The 15715-nt window shown below is 41.3% G+C and overlaps 1 protein-coding gene across 3 annotated transcripts in view; it reads left to right on the top strand.

Annotated features, from left to right (window-relative positions):
• Positions 1 to 15715, top strand: part of HIVEP2 (HIVEP zinc finger 2) — a 167079-nt gene that overhangs the window by 134826 nt on the left and 16538 nt on the right. For all 3 annotated transcript variants that reach the window (XM_075267867.1, XM_075267866.1, XM_075267868.1), the window contains 2 exons: positions 3507 to 3553; positions 9108 to 14472. In XM_075267867.1, coding sequence (XP_075123968.1) covers positions 9409 to 14472 — 5064 coding nt within the window. In that variant the 5' untranslated portion in view covers positions 3507 to 3553; positions 9108 to 9408. The remainder of the gene's footprint in view (positions 1 to 3506; positions 3554 to 9107; positions 14473 to 15715) is intronic.

Genomic DNA, 15715 nt, shown 5'->3' with positions numbered 1-15715 from the left:
TTCCTCCGCAGACTTTCTGTTACCATGATATCTACAAGGAAGCTGCCGGCGTTTAGTTAGATATAATTGATATGCTGTGATTTCCAAAACCGCGCTGGTTTTGGAAATCACAGTGTGTCTGCACTGCGGTTTTTACCACAAAGTGGGCATGTATAATGCCGCAATTTTTCCCACGGCATTTCTGCCATGGGGAAATCGCAGCGTTTCCGACCCGTGGGGCCCCAGTCTGAAGTTAGTATGAGCATAATTCCTTTTTCATGTTTCCTTTGGGTGATTCATACCTTTCTATGTTTTCATAGTATATCATGGCAGTCAAGTTCCTCCAAAAGGGTACCACAGGGGCCAGCGTATGGCACCACAGCGACCAAACAATGAAACCCAAAGGGAGATCAGGGGGGCGCACTCTGGTCAAGGAAGTCAGGCTCAAGTGGAGAATTGCATAAACAATGAAACCCGGCATTCTATCTGTATTAAGACATCGTGTAGTTTTCCACTGTACATTTTTAATATGCAATAAAGTTTTAACAATACTTCTATTGCAAAAGACATGCGACGAAAGAAGAAAAAAACATGCTTCCTGTAGGTTTTTTACTGCTTTAACTAGGGTTTTTTTTTTTTTTTTTTTTTAAAACAAGGCCCCAATTTTGCGGATTAACAATATACAGTTTATAATAACTCCAACCAAAAATATGTACAGAATTATAGAGAGATTAGTATAAGTGGTCAGTTGTTAGGGTTCTGTCTATATATATAAATTATAACTTAACAGAACCTCTTGACTGCGGTAGTGGCTGCAGTCGAGGTCCACAAGCCCTATGAGGGCGGCCGTCTGCCTAAGCAGGGAAGCAGTATGTCTGTGTGGCTCTAGTGTGAACAGAGAGCAACACACGTTCACCAGTTAACTTCACTGGGTGAATGTGTCTGCACAGCTCCCAATGTGAACAGACTGCAAGGAGGCTTACACCAGTTGGCTTCACTGGGCAAGTGTATTTGTGCATCTTTAATGTGAACTGGCTGCAATGCGGCTTACACCAGTTGGCTTCACTGGGCAAGGGTGTTTGCAACTTTAATGTGAAACGGCTGCAATGAGGCTTACACCAGTTGGCTTCACTGGGCAAGTGAGTTTAGGCAGCTTCCAATGTGAACTGACTGCAAGAAGGCTGCCAAGGGTTAATGTCACCCCTGTCAGCAACACAAAGGCTCCACAAACAGCTTTGGAGCTACAAATCCTACTGGACAGTTCAATCAGGCTAATCGTTCCCTACTGGTAGTACCCAGGAACCCAGGAATCCTATCTAGAATCCCTGACAACCTGCCTTTCACAGGAACCTAGCCCTGACCTCTTGTCTCAAAGTTAATAGTCAAAGTGTGAGCACCCGGCGGGCGTCGGCTCACACCATATAAAGGCAAGTCCCCACCCACAGGGCAGTGGCCATAACCTCACTGGGCATGCTCAGTATGGGCCGAATGGGACTTAGCCTCTGAGTGCCTCCAAAATGTCTGAGCATGCTCATTAGGGAGAGAATGGGACTTAGCCTCAGAGCGTCTCTAAAAAGTCTAAGCATGCTCAGAAGGGGGAGAATGAGACTTAGCCTCAGAGCGTCTCCAAAAGGTCTGAGCATGCTCAGTAGGGGGAGAATGAGACTTAGCCTCATAGCGTCTCCAAAAAGTCCGAGCATGCTCAGTAAGGGGAGAATGAGACTTAGCCTCAGAGCGTCTCCAAAAAGTCAGAGCATGCTCAGTAGGCCAAACGCTGGACGTAGACTCCACAACCCTCACCGTCCGACGCTGAGGGCGAGAGCTGGATCGACCGGCAGGTGGCGCTGTGCGCCGGAAGGAAAACCTGCGGGACCCAATCCTAACATCAGTTTACCCTAGGTTCACACTAGCGTCGACCTTTTTATGGTATTTCAGTATTATGGTCTTTCATAGGACCAGAATAACAGATAGGTGGACTCCTACAACAGCAGTCACATAAGGAACCCGATGTACACCATTAACTCTAATGGATCAGTTGGGTGTCCATTCTTTAAAACTGAATTTCCACTTTGCAGGTACTCTAAAATGCAGCATTTTTGCAATGTGGGTCTTCAGCCTGAAAGTGATTTATTTGTGTAGATTTTCCCAGTATGCTGTGTGGCTTAGAGGGTGTTCATAGTAGTTATCTATACTTTATAGTTTCTGGTTTCCTCAAGATTTAGCTTGTTTGATGGTCTTAACAAATTCTTCATTTTTCTGTATTACAAAACCACCTTTTCAGCACTAGGCTTTCTAAATCAGGTTGTATATCACTGTGAATATTTTACATCTAGAGGAGATAAATATGCACAAACAGCTTTCTGAACAACTGCTCTGCTAAAAAAGGTGTTGATATGGTTCTCAGGCAAGTTCACTTCTGGTATTACTACATTTTCCTAGTGCATCACGAGTCATTTACAAATTGCAAAGGAATCCAAATTCCTCCGAAAAAACATATAGAGAAACAATGGGTGGCATATCATTTTGTTGTCAATTGGTAATTCTATTACTATATAATTTGATGGGTCTCTGCCTGCCACTGTGATAATCAGATTAGCTAATGTTTCATATTGTTTTCTATGGAATATTTCCTACATCTAGTAGGAGCTTCCCATTCTGTCCTTCTGTTTGTCGGCGAAGGCCCCAAGTAGCAAGCCACAGACAAAAAATACTGCAGAAAAGACTGAGGTGGAAACCCATCACGTTTCTTTCTGAAACATTTTTCACAGGAAATCTAGATATGATTGACATGCTGCGATTTTCAGCGATATTGACATTTCTTTTTGTTTTGTCACGGTGGACATTTTTGCAAAAGTTACGACAGGAAGTGTACTTATGTGAAAATGCTCGCCAAATCAATTGACAGAAAAGCTAATTCAAGGGTGACAACCAATATTATCTCTCTTTCTGTCGTGTTTGCAAAAATTATGCCTCAAAACAAAAAATGTAAGAATATAATTACTTACATACTTTTGATGTACTAGTATATGGCTACTTTTATGTTTTGGGAATGGGAATTCTCTTTACTGCTGTTTCTTTATCATTGTGGCACCAATAATAACGTGTGGTCTTTTTGTTTTACACCATCATTGGATTTTTAGTGCAGAACAATGTGAATTCCTGATATACCGTTCTCTGCTTACTTTCCCTCACCAGCCTTCTATTATGCAGTGGAGTGTACAAACCTCCTTACTGTCCAGGAAGGCTGCATTGATACAAAGGTGTAAAGAAGAACACCAGGTAGAGAGCTGTATAATAATACTGAGGCTTGTTGAGAGCGAATAGCTTTCACTGCTCATTTCCTGTTCTTGTTATTCTTGGCAGCTGGGTGCAATGATTTTCATTATGCAAACATGAGGTCTGCCCAAAAACTTACGTGTGAGGGAATTCAAAACTTTACTATAATGTCCCATCCTTTTTTCTGATCTCAGGGCTTCTTTCCTGTGTCAAGTCCTAAAACACTGATCACTTTTTCTTTTCTGTTACAGGCAAGATCACAGCGCAACCATGTGTATGATATTTCTGAAAGGAACAGGTACATACAAAAAGATTTCTTTTTCTTACTCTTGATGACTGTAGATATAATGCAGAATCTCTTTGACACAGGATGTAACAGTAAACTACGTGTAAAATTGTACTTGTGTGTTTGTAATGGTTTGCCTCCTCTGATGTATATAGCTCAGTACTTATCTTGGGTGTACAGTATGTGTCTTCAGTTTGCTATGCAGAAACAGTATAGATCTTCTCAGAGACATCTTCCATCAATTGACTATTGAGTAGATAGACAGAATAATTGTACTGTTTGTCTAACAGAGGAGCAGTTATTAGATGGATATATGTGTCAAAAGTAGTGTGGAGGAAATGTGCTGGGTTCACATCTGCACTTTAGCAGTGACAGTAAGGAATATAATGTTTTTTTTTAAGGGAAACATAGTTTGCTGAGAGTTGTCTGTACCCGACTTCCCTCAGCACTTGCAGACTGAACACTTAGTATTATGTACTGGAGTTTAAATCCATAACCAACTCAGCTCCTGCAAACTGAACAGAACTGTATGAAGCCCCATACTCCTTGCCGACCTTTCCAATCATCAGGCACAAATACATTGTCCATCCTTCTGGTCCACCTTAAAAGATTTGGAGTCAGAATCCCCTGCCATGCAGCCCCCACTCTCTGGAGCAGGTTACCCAGACCAGCCACCAGAGAGATCTCAGTTTTGGACGCTTTTAAATCAAAACTGAATGTCTTCAGTTTGGCACTTAAGGAAAAATGATTCCTTCGATATATCTAGGACATTGTATATACTGCTAATACTGTAATATACTGTCTATCAAGTGCTGGGCTGCCTATTGAGTTTATTGTGAGAAAAGTTTATTACAAATGGTTGTTGTTGTACTCAAATAGCGCTATGTGTTGTTAAAGAGGATCTGAAGGAAGTTTGACTGTCAGAGGGCAAGTCTCAGCAAAGAGTATAATCATATGTTAATATAAAAGTTGAATAAATTTCATATTACTTATCCTGTACTATATCATAGCCCAGAGCTGCATCGGTCTATCTATCTATCTATCTATCTATCTATCTATCTATCTATCTATCTATCTATCATCTGTCTATCTATCCTCATTGACAAAAAAAATAAATAAAAATAACACACCAAGCAGTTGGACAAGAAGTCATACAGGTTCTCAGGGACGTACCTTGTAGAGGTGCATAGGGTGCAGTTGCATCGGGGCCCAGGAGCCTTAGGGGGCCCATAAGCATTTGCATCAGTATTGAGTTTACAGCTTCCACTTGGACCATATGCCAACGAGACCCCAGGATTATCCTAACAACACAAAAATTTGCATCCTTAGCACCCATAACCAACACTTTCAAGAATTCGCTCTAGGGATGAGGGAGGAGACCTTGGAGAGAAGATTGTACTGGGGCCAACAAGACTTTAGTTACGCTACTGCAGGTTCTGTATAGTATCCTGCAGCACATTTGCCCACAGATGCTGAAACTGGGCCTGTAAATCTTTTATACTTGTAATTTGCTGAAGCTGGCATCCTATCTGGTCCCATAAATGCTCAGTTGGTACTAAATCGGACAACTAGGCAGGCCAGAGAAGTGTTTAAATCTGGTGGAGATATTTATGGGAAACCCTTGTTGTATGTGGGTGGACATTATCTTGCTGAAAATGCCATTTGTAAGTCCTGCCATGATAGGTAACACATATAACTGAGCTGTTAGTGTTCCGTGTTTTACTTCTAGAAGTGACCGACTCTTACATGTGATGGCCTCCCAGATCATCACACCAGCACTTGAGGTAGTGTTGGCTCTACAGTAAAGTATCTAAGTGCTCACCATAAGGCTTCTGTACTCAAACCCAACCTTTGACAAATCCCAAACAGATCCTAGATTTGTTGGGCTTGCCGTCCAAGATTCTTGTTCACAACACCACTGCAACTAAACACAATGATGGTTGGTTGGCAATGGCAGAACATGTAATGAGCACTATGACATCAAATTTCCTACTGCTGAGTGCTTGGTTCAGACAGAGACCGGGGTGTGTAATGAAGGTGGCACCTGTGTCTGCATAGTGGACACTGTGGGAGCTGCTTGTTCTTGTCAGAAGATTAAACAGTTCTCTATACTGGTGGTCTGTCTAGACCAGGGGTCCTCAAACCTTTTAAACAGTGGGCCGGAGGCAGAGTAGGTCGCACAAACATCGGGAGCGGTGCCCTCCAACAGGTAAAGTGAAGTGCGCTCTATGGCCTGGCCCGAGCTCCCCATGAGCTTCATTATAAATGCATGCCTGCCGGCGTTGTTGGCGGGGCCAGACAGAAGTGCTTGGTGGGCCGCATGTGGCCCCCGGGCCGCAGTTTGAGGACCCCTGGTCTAGACCATCTGGAGTCTTTTTGCCATAACGTGTTCCACCACATAAGTTCCCCTCCCACCATCTCTTAACAGCTAAGTCAGAACGGCTTAAATGGTTGAGAATTTGCTGAAATGACCATCCTGCTTCTCTCAGTCTAATGGTGTGCCTCCTCTCAAAGTCTGTAAACTGGGCAAAATGTCTGTGAGTGTGTGTCTCTAAAGGTGTATCAAGCAGTCAACTATCTCACACCAAATGGTATGCTACCCAAAAGTAGCCTCTGAGAGCCTTTTTTGGGGCAGTGGGGAAGCACTTTACGCCTTCCTATGGCACGGCCCAATGATCACATCTGTACTCCAGACGCAGATGAGTTGACTACAAGAATGGAGAAGCAGGGAGCCATCTGCTCCCTGCTTCAAAATTTGACCAGTGTCTTTGCTCTGGGTGTATTAGGTGCAATGTAGAGATAGCAGAGATCAGCAGCATGGGAATGGATCGAGGTGAGGATTATTTCTTTTATGTTTGTTTCCAGCAGAGGGGCATAATATTGTGGGGTCAACTTCATGTGAACTTAAAACTGTGGGGTCATCTGGAAGAGAGACATTAATCTGGGGGTAGCTGGAGGGGGGGGATATTAAACTGGGGAAAGCTGGAGAGAGGACATTAAACTGTAGGGGCAGTTGTTGGGAGACATTATACTGTGGAGGGAACTAGAGAGAAACATTAAACTGGGGGCAGGTGGAGGGGGAAAGTAAACTGGGGGCAACTGGATGAGGACATAATAAAGTGGGGGCATATAATATTAGGGTGACTGTAGTGGCGTTATACTGTGTGGGGGCACAAAGAGAAATGGATCTTGCACAGCTGTTCCTATCTATCTATCTATCTATCTATCTATCTATCTATCTATCTTTTTGATTAACAGATGCTTTAAAAAGGAGCTTTCCTCCAAATCATAAATGTATGTAAAAAAGCACCACACTTTAAGTGTGAACCTGGACTTCAGAAATAAATCTTGAAGCATGCACAGATATACATGTTAAGTTAAAGGTCCCCATGGGAGGACATGAATGACTTGACATTTACTATACAGTTGAGTGTAAGCATTGGTGTTCTATTAACAGCTATTTCAGACTGATTTTACATCCACTTAATAGACTTAAATATGTACCATAAAATTATCTCAAATGTCTTTGGTTTAATTATCTTCTTAAAGCGAACATTAAAGTTTCTGCACTACCAAAGCCTTTAATAAAGTAATGCTACTAGGTATAATGTTAAGTATAAGGCTACTAGGTTTATTCAGATTTTTCTAATTTGATCATACGTGACAGTTCTTACTGCCATTCCTGGAGTGAATGATCAGGTATTAAGGCAGCTTGGTGGCTTAATGGTTGGCACTGTTGTCTTGCAGTACTGGGGTTCTGACCAATTGGAACATCTGCAAAGAGTTTCCACGGTCTCCCATAGGGAATTTACTGTTTGTCATAGGCAACACACGTGTGGACTGACACATAGTAGGGTGTTCTTGCAAGATAAAAATATTTTGGGTGTGGGAACACATTGTGAAGGGGAAAATAAGTTGATCAGTTGACCAAATCCATATGTATAGACGGTGAAGGGAAGAGCATTGATCCTTTTCTTGTCAGAAAGATTGCAGGAGATCCACCTTTCTTATCTCTCTGAAATTGTGCCAGGACCTCCTTCATTGCTGAACTTGTTTAAGAGTTACCGGTATCTGACTAATTACTATTGGATGTATATTCTTTGTGGATTATGAAGACGTCATAGCAATTGTCTTCTATTGTTTCTATTTGAATTTCTGTTTTTGAAGAAAAAAAATTCATATATTGATTTTAATTCATTCACGCTATTATGTACTGAACTAATAGGCCAATAGGGGGTTTAAGGAGCTAAATATCTGTTTGTGGAATATCCATGTACTGCTAATTTTATAAATGACCGTGCATGGAAAGTGCTATAGTCCAAGCTGGCACAATACAATGCAAAGCTAAACTATAACAATAGAGCAGGAGATACTGAGCGGATTGATATGTAGTGTTGTTAGGAAATTTCCAGTAAAGCTTGTCATTCTTTCATCTAAATGATCTAACTCTTTCTGGGCTTAGCAGTCAAGTGGGCGGTCCTACTCCGTGGTTGACAGCTAAATCTATGTACACACTCACTTTCCTTGCTCCATCAAAGAGTACATTTGCATATTGTGAAAACCTATAGTATATCTACCTTGAAGGCACGAATTCCTAAGGGGAAAACACCTTTTGGTTTAGGTGAGCCCAACCTATCTGCAGTGTTGGGTTGATATCCTATATTCTAGTGACTCCCTTTAAGTATTTCGGTCCAATATACAGTACTTAGAATTTTGATTGTAAATTAGTTCAAATTTAAACATTGGTGCCAGTAGCCTAGGAGTTTTGGGAGGAACTGTTTGTCTTCATTACTACCAGTCTTTTCAGATCTGTAAGTAGTTCACAATAGCTTTGGATATATGTTATGCATTTATACTGGATCAGTTAAAGGGGTTTCCTAAGATTAAGATATTGATCACCTATTCCTTAAGATTGTCCAGGATGTTTTTGTAAATGCCTTTCCCTACAATACACTAGAAATATCTGATGGGGGGGGGGGGGGGCAGCTGGTTCCCTGCATGAATCAACTGCTTAGGGTTTCTTCTGATTCTCATACAGGAAAAAGATAGTTCAGTACCCTGTATAGTGGCTATGCGGCGTTGCTGCAGTTCTTCTTCCATTGACATCTTTGGGAGCAGAACAGCAGTAATTCCGCTTAGCTACAATACAGGACATGGAGCTATCTGTTTAAGACTCCATACAATGTATGGTATGGGGATTGGAAGCAACACCAAACAGCTGATCCATGTAAGGGCTAGCTGTCTACCCCTATTGATCAGATATTAGTGACCTATCCTAAGATAGTCAATTAATCATTATCACATTGTTAAGGGTCTAACACCCACTGAAATCCCCACTGATCAGTTGGTATTAGCAGACACGTCCACTGAAGTTGCTGGGAGCAGATAGTTCCATACACAGTGAAATGTATGTGCCAGGCTATTCCTAAACATAAGTAATCAATATCTTAACACCATTAAACTCCATTAATATTCTAGACAAAAATACATTGTCACTAGTAATTCAAATGTTATATGACAGATATAGGGTGATACTTCCTGATATTCCTTTTTTTATGTCTTTCAGGTTGTGCATGTATGCTGTCACTAACAAGGATAGCACGTTAGTTGCACAAAGCTCCCTGGATTATCCATATCTTGTTCGACATAAGAATATTTCTGGTCACACTTGTGAAGCTTTTGGTCATGCGTGAACCTTTTGATTCATACATATGTACCACTTCATGGAAGTACTTTTAGAGACACACATTGGTGACTTGGTGAAAAGAAAAATGACAGTGACTCTGATTTAAAGAGAAAAGTCAGTCACACTCCATGTGTCTGTATAGCATTAAAGTAAGCTAGCACTGAAGACCAACTTAGTCAAAATGGACTCTGGAGACACCATATTAGAGCAAGAATCTACCTCAAGGTGTGGCGAATCAGAGAAAGTATCGAGCAGATGGAGACAAGAGCATCCAGCTGTTGTTACAATGAGCACTTATGAGAGTCAGGAAGGAGAAAGACAGACTAACCCTGAACTGATACCACACCCAACATCAGTACAGCATTACAGTTCTTTGAAAGTAGGAACCCAGAATGAAAGTAGCCAGCAGATGCCAGGAAAGCAATATGCACAGAAGCGTTCTGGCTCCTATACTCATCGGCATTCACTTTCTTTTCCCCAGCATACTCTGCACCAACAGAGGCTAGTACATAGCACTAAGCCTCATCAGAGCCTTGAAGGACATGCTTATCCATATCACAGTCGCCTGTCTATTGCTTCAGAGGATTTATTCCTTCGTATTCAAGGACAAGGGGCAGAATTCTCCAGAAAGAAATTTTCACTTGCTTCGTCATATGGCCAATATTCTCAGAAGTCTATTGATCAGCCAGAAGATTCTCACAAGAAAGAGCAAAAGCCCAAAAAACCAGGCAAATATATATGTCCGTATTGTACACGGGCCTGTGCCAAACCAAGTGTGCTGAAAAAACATATAAGATCTCACACAGGAGAGCGTCCTTATCCATGTGTACCCTGTGGTTTTTCATTCAAAACAAAAAGCAACTTGTATAAGCACAGGAAGTCACATGCTCATGCCATTAAAGCTGGGTTAGTTCCTTTTACAGACTCTGGAGTGTCCAAATTAGACCTTGAGACTTCTTGCATTGATGTAGAAAATGAAATACATTCTGATGGGGAACAAAGTACAGACACTGATGAAGAGACATTGTTGCTAGTTGAAGAATCTGAAAAACTAAGCCCCATTTCACAAATTCCATTGGACTTGAGAGATAGAAGCAAAGAACTTATAGATCCAGGTTTTCATACTTCAGAAGATTCATTAGGAGGTCCAATGAAAGTGCCAATACTGATAATCCCCAAAAGTGGCATCAACTTACCTAGTGAAAGCTCACATTACATGACATCTGAGTTAATGCACAATCCACCATTAATTGGAAAAAGTGATGAACCACATACGGCTAGGCAAAAACTTGCACTAAAGCTTACAGAAAAGAAAGGGCATGACTCTGAGAAGTCCTTAAATCTCTTGAGCCCACACAGTAAAGGAAGCACAGACTCTGGTTATTTTTCACGTTCAGAAAGTGCAGAGCAGAATATAAGTCCTCCAAACACAAATGCAACCTCTTATGAAGAAATTATCTTTGGTAAATACTGTAGACTGAGCCCCAGATCTTCACTGCAAAGTCAAGAAGCCAGTGTATCGATTGTTAACTCCAGCATGATTGAGGAGCAAATCTCACAGTTTATGACAAAGAGAGAAGGCTTTCTAGATCATAGCAAGTTAAAAAATATGAAGTCAAGATTATCAGGAATCCATACTTCTGAATTGCAAAAAACACACCTCATTGGAGAATCTCCTGAAAGTGATTCAAAGATGTACTCAGAAATTCCGCAGGGACAAACAGCAGTGTTTTTAGAGCCTTCTGGAGAAACATCGACACTTATAAGGAGCAATTCAATGCCAACATCTTCAGGTGCAAGCTTAAGTGTCCCTACTTCTATTAGGGGAAGTCACTCATTTGATGAACGTATGACAGGATCTGATGACGTCTTTTATCCAGGTACTACAGGTATTCCTCATCAAAGACTCCTTAGGAGGCAAGGTGCTTTTGAATTACCATTGGTTTTGGAGGGTCATTCTGAATTCGATGCATATAACAGAATGTCAAAGAATGCGGCTGTTGCCTATTGCAGGAAAACTATGCCTGAAAAATCTGCTTCATCAAAAGAAAAGAAAATGCCTTCAGTATATGAATATGTCTCAGGTATGCATCCTAAAAGGTGGGATGATTTTGAAGTTCAGAAACAGGGATACAGAGAGTTACAGTATTTAGGTGGAATGAAACCAGGGGAATATTTTGTAGATGTTACTGTACCTTCTCCTCCTCGGTTTGGAACAACGATTGAAAACAGAAAGCGTAGAAAAGAAAAGAGCGTTGGGGATGAAGAAGATATTTCTATGCCTAGCAGTTCAGCAAGCAGCCCTGTGATTTTGGATTATGATACAAAATCCCCAAGTCAAGAACCTGCCAGGATTGGATTTTCCATTTCAGGGCAAGAATATGTTTACAGTGGGCCTCAAGATCGGTTTGACATTTGTCGATCTCATCAGCAAATTGGAAGTCCTGTACCTGTATTGGATGAATCATCTTCAGATGCAGATAAGGTAGCAGATATAATCAGTAGGAAACCTCCTGGTAATGTAATATCTGTAATACAACACACTAATTCTTTGAGCAGACCTAACTCTTTTGAAAGATCTGAATCAACAGAACTTCTAGCTAGCCAGCCAGATAAGGCCTGCTCTCCATCTGAGACTTGTGACAGTGGAAATACAATGTCTTCTATGAGTCCAGACTGGACCCATACATCAGACCTTTCTGAATCTACGGGAAGGCCATCTACGTCTCAACACCAGCAACAATCTAATTACCATATGCCTCCTAAATTGGTTCGTCAACACAATATTACAGTACCTGAGATTCGAGTTACAGAGGAACCAGACAAACCTGAGAAGGAACCTGAAATTCCTGTGAAAGAGCCGGAAAAAACGCAAGAAGAATTTCAGTGGCCCCAAAGAAGTGAAACACTGTCTCAACTACCTGCAGAGAAATTGCCTCCAAAGAAGAAGCGCCTTCGTTTGGCAGACATGGAAAATTCATCAGGTGAATCTAGCTTTGAGTCAACAGGAACAAGTCTGTCCCGCAGTCCAAGTCAGGAAAGTAACTTGTCTCACAGTTCTAGCTTCTCAATGTCTTTTGATAGAGAAGATATAATAAAATCTACAATTCCAGCAAAACAGGATGAAATTGGTAGGCCACCTGAATTTTTAACTGTTCCTCCAGGAGGTTATTCACTTTCTGTACCCAGCCACCACCATCAAAAAGAAATGAGAAGGTCTTCTTCCGAGCAGATACCATGTCCTAGTTTAACTGAGATTCCTGAAATAAGGAGCAAATCCTTTGACTATGGAAACCTAACACATGCTTCTGTCCCTGGTGCCATCACTACAACTTTGTCTCCAGCCCGTGAACGGAAAAAATGCTTTCTTATTCGTCAAGCTTCTTTTAGCGGATTCCCTGAAAATTCTCAGTCAGAGCAAGAACTTGGAAACCAAGAACAGACTGATCCTGCCTATACAAGTCGTAGGTCAGCACAGATTGCCTGGCAGCGTTCTTCATCGTCATCTTTATCAGGTTCTATAAATCTTGCTGACGAGTCAATAAATCTAGCTGTCGGTACATCTGCCCAAACTACCTGTACCTCATCACATTATTCACAGCAGTCCATTACAAGCCATGATGTGTTGAGAAATCCTCTAGGACCACCATCTTCTTACATCGCCAAAAGACATTTGCCAGAACAACAGCATTTATTTCCACATCCTGAGAAAATTTTATATCCACCAGTTCATAATACATTTCAGTTACCTTACACTTCTGTTTGCATGGCTCAAATGCCAACCCATCCTCCTCTTTTGTGGCCATCCTGTATAGATCCTTTGCAAAGACATTTCCAGCATCATTTACAAACTTTACAAAACACATATTTCAAGCCTCCTACGCAGTCAGAGCTGCCATCCTCCTATTACCTCGATACTGCTCAAGATCCAATCATATGCAAATCTCTTAATTATCTGCATAGTATGGAAAAAGGCTACCAACCATATATAGAGTCGTCCTCTAAGAAATCGAAAAATATTCTCTCAAAACTGCAGAGAGATCACAGTGGAGGTTCAAGTGATTCCTCTAATGATCAACAACTTTCTGTGTCTCCAAGTGCTGGCGCACTTCAGCCATTGTCAGGGCCTGTTGTACCAGTTAGACTTCAAACACATGTGCCATCCTATGGTAGTGTCATGTACACTAGTATTTCACAGATTCTTGTCACGCACTCTCAAACTAATAGTCCATCCATAGTCATCTGCTGCAAAGTGGATGGAAGTACATCGCAAAAAGTAATGGCAACAAGCGCGTCCATGAAAGGTTTGGGATTCAACATAGCCCAAATGCTCGCACCTTGTGGAGAATTGGAACAATATCCTTTATGGAAAGTGCCACAGACATTGCCATTAGGCATAGAATCTACAATCCCATTATGTTTGGTTTCTAGTTCCGACAGCGCATCTTCTTTTGGTGGTGGCAAACGCATGCTTTCTCCTGCAAGTAGTCTGGAACTCTTTATAGAAACAAAACAGCAAAAAAGAGTGAAAGATGAAAAGATGTACGGACAGATTGTTAAAGAACTAAGTGCAGTAGAATTGACTAATTCTGACATAAAAAAGAATTTGTCCCGAACCTCAAAACCTCAGTTGGTAAGACAAGGACGCACATTAGAGCAAAAAGACAGTCTTTCTTCAGCTACCCAGACACCTCCACCCTCTCTGTCAAATTCACCACTAAGCACATCATCTTGTGCTGAAAAAACGTTATCTGAATCAAAGTCCAGTGATGCTCCAGAAGGTCGAATGTCACCAGATGAATTTTATGATGATGATGCTGCTTCTGATATGAGCTTAAGTCCACAAAGGACATCAAGTGACGTTCTTGAGGATGAACCAATTAAAAACAAAAAACGTTCTGTAGGAATATTAATGCAGATATCACAAAGGTCCTCTTCAACAGAGGAAGTACAGCAAATCCTTCAGTTTCCAAGCCTGCGGACTACTACTACCGTCAGCTGGTGTTTCCTTAACTATGCCAAACCCAGTCACACAGAACAGGAATCACTGAAGTCATCTGTTTATGCTGCATGGTGTATTAGTTCTTGCAATCCCAACCCTTCAGGCCTTAGTACAAGAACATCCTTAGCACTTCTGAGGTCCAAGCAGAAGAATACAGGGGAAATTTACACCACAGCTGCTATGCACAGACCAGGAGCTGGAAAATTAACTTCTTCAAGTGTCTGGAAACTGCAGTTTGCACAGGTAAGTTAAGAGTTGCATAGGCAGCATTACCTACTAAGGCCGGGGCCCTTCTTTACGAAAATGCCGCATTGGCAAGCTGCAAAGTGGATGGGATTCTGGTTAATCCCATCCGCACACTGCAGAAAAAAATAGCTATTTTTCTGTATTGAAAAAATATGGGTTTGGCATAAGATGTACTTTTATATCACAAAATATGCAGAACATGCATGATCATTTATTAAATAAGTCACATATTGAATTCTATTCAAATTGAATAATTATGGATGGGAATGAAAATGACCAATGCAAAAGGAATGGGCCAAATTCATGCTTTAGGCCAGGGCCCCCCATTGCGAAAATACTGCTTTTTTACATTTGCAGTGGAAATGCTGCATTTTCAGAAACACTTGTTTTTTGAAAAATCGCAGCATGACAATTATACCTACGGAAAAGCAAGCGTTATTCGTATAGGTATAATAGAGGCAGAAAGTCCACAGAGTAAAACTCTGTGAGCTTTCTGTGAAAAATACTGGAAAAACGCAATGCGGCTGTGGCTCGCTATGTAGAGCCTTAGCCGCTATATGTATTAGGTCTATTTCACAATGTATTTTGGAGTTTCTTTCTCTCATCTATCCTTTTCCACAAAAGTGTAAATATATCCCAGCAAAGAGGAAATACTTTCATAAACTGGATTCTCACATAGCAATAAGGTCTCTTTCATAAGGTCACATTCAGGCCTAGAAATAGGGCCTTGGCCTGCAGCATTATGTAAGTCAGGACAGTAGATCCATGTTGGTTCTGAAGCTCACAGCTATCCATCAGTATAGTGCTCAGATCACAGGAGCATATTTTTCAGTCAGATTATAGTTGTGTTAAAGGGCCCTTAGGCTTTGGTTCCATTCACATGGAGGAAAATGGTGCTGAATTTGGTGCCCAATTTCAGCGCTGAAAAAAAAAAGCCTCCCATTGACTACAATGGGTTCCTTTTTTTCTACTAGCACAATTTCAATTCTGCTAGCAGAAAAAGGAACCCATTGAAGTAAATGGGAGGCTTTTTTTTCAGTGCTGAACATCAGTACCAAATTCAGCACCATTTTCCTCCGTGTGAATGGACCCAAAGGGTCCATTCACACTGAGTTTTTGGGCGTTGATTTTGACACTGAATTCGTGTCAGAAACAAAGCGGTAAAAAAGCTTCCTTCAGGAAGATTCCGCCTGCAAAAACCAACGCAGTCAATGGGAGGCGGAAAGTCCACGTCATGGAC

The sequence above is a fragment of the Leptodactylus fuscus genome, chromosome 3 (assembly GCF_031893055.1).
Source record: "Leptodactylus fuscus isolate aLepFus1 chromosome 3, aLepFus1.hap2, whole genome shotgun sequence".
Classification (NCBI taxonomy): Eukaryota; Metazoa; Chordata; class Amphibia; order Anura; family Leptodactylidae; genus Leptodactylus; species Leptodactylus fuscus.
The sequence above is the reverse complement of the archived record's forward strand: the minus strand, read 5'-3'. Positions and strand labels throughout refer to the sequence as shown.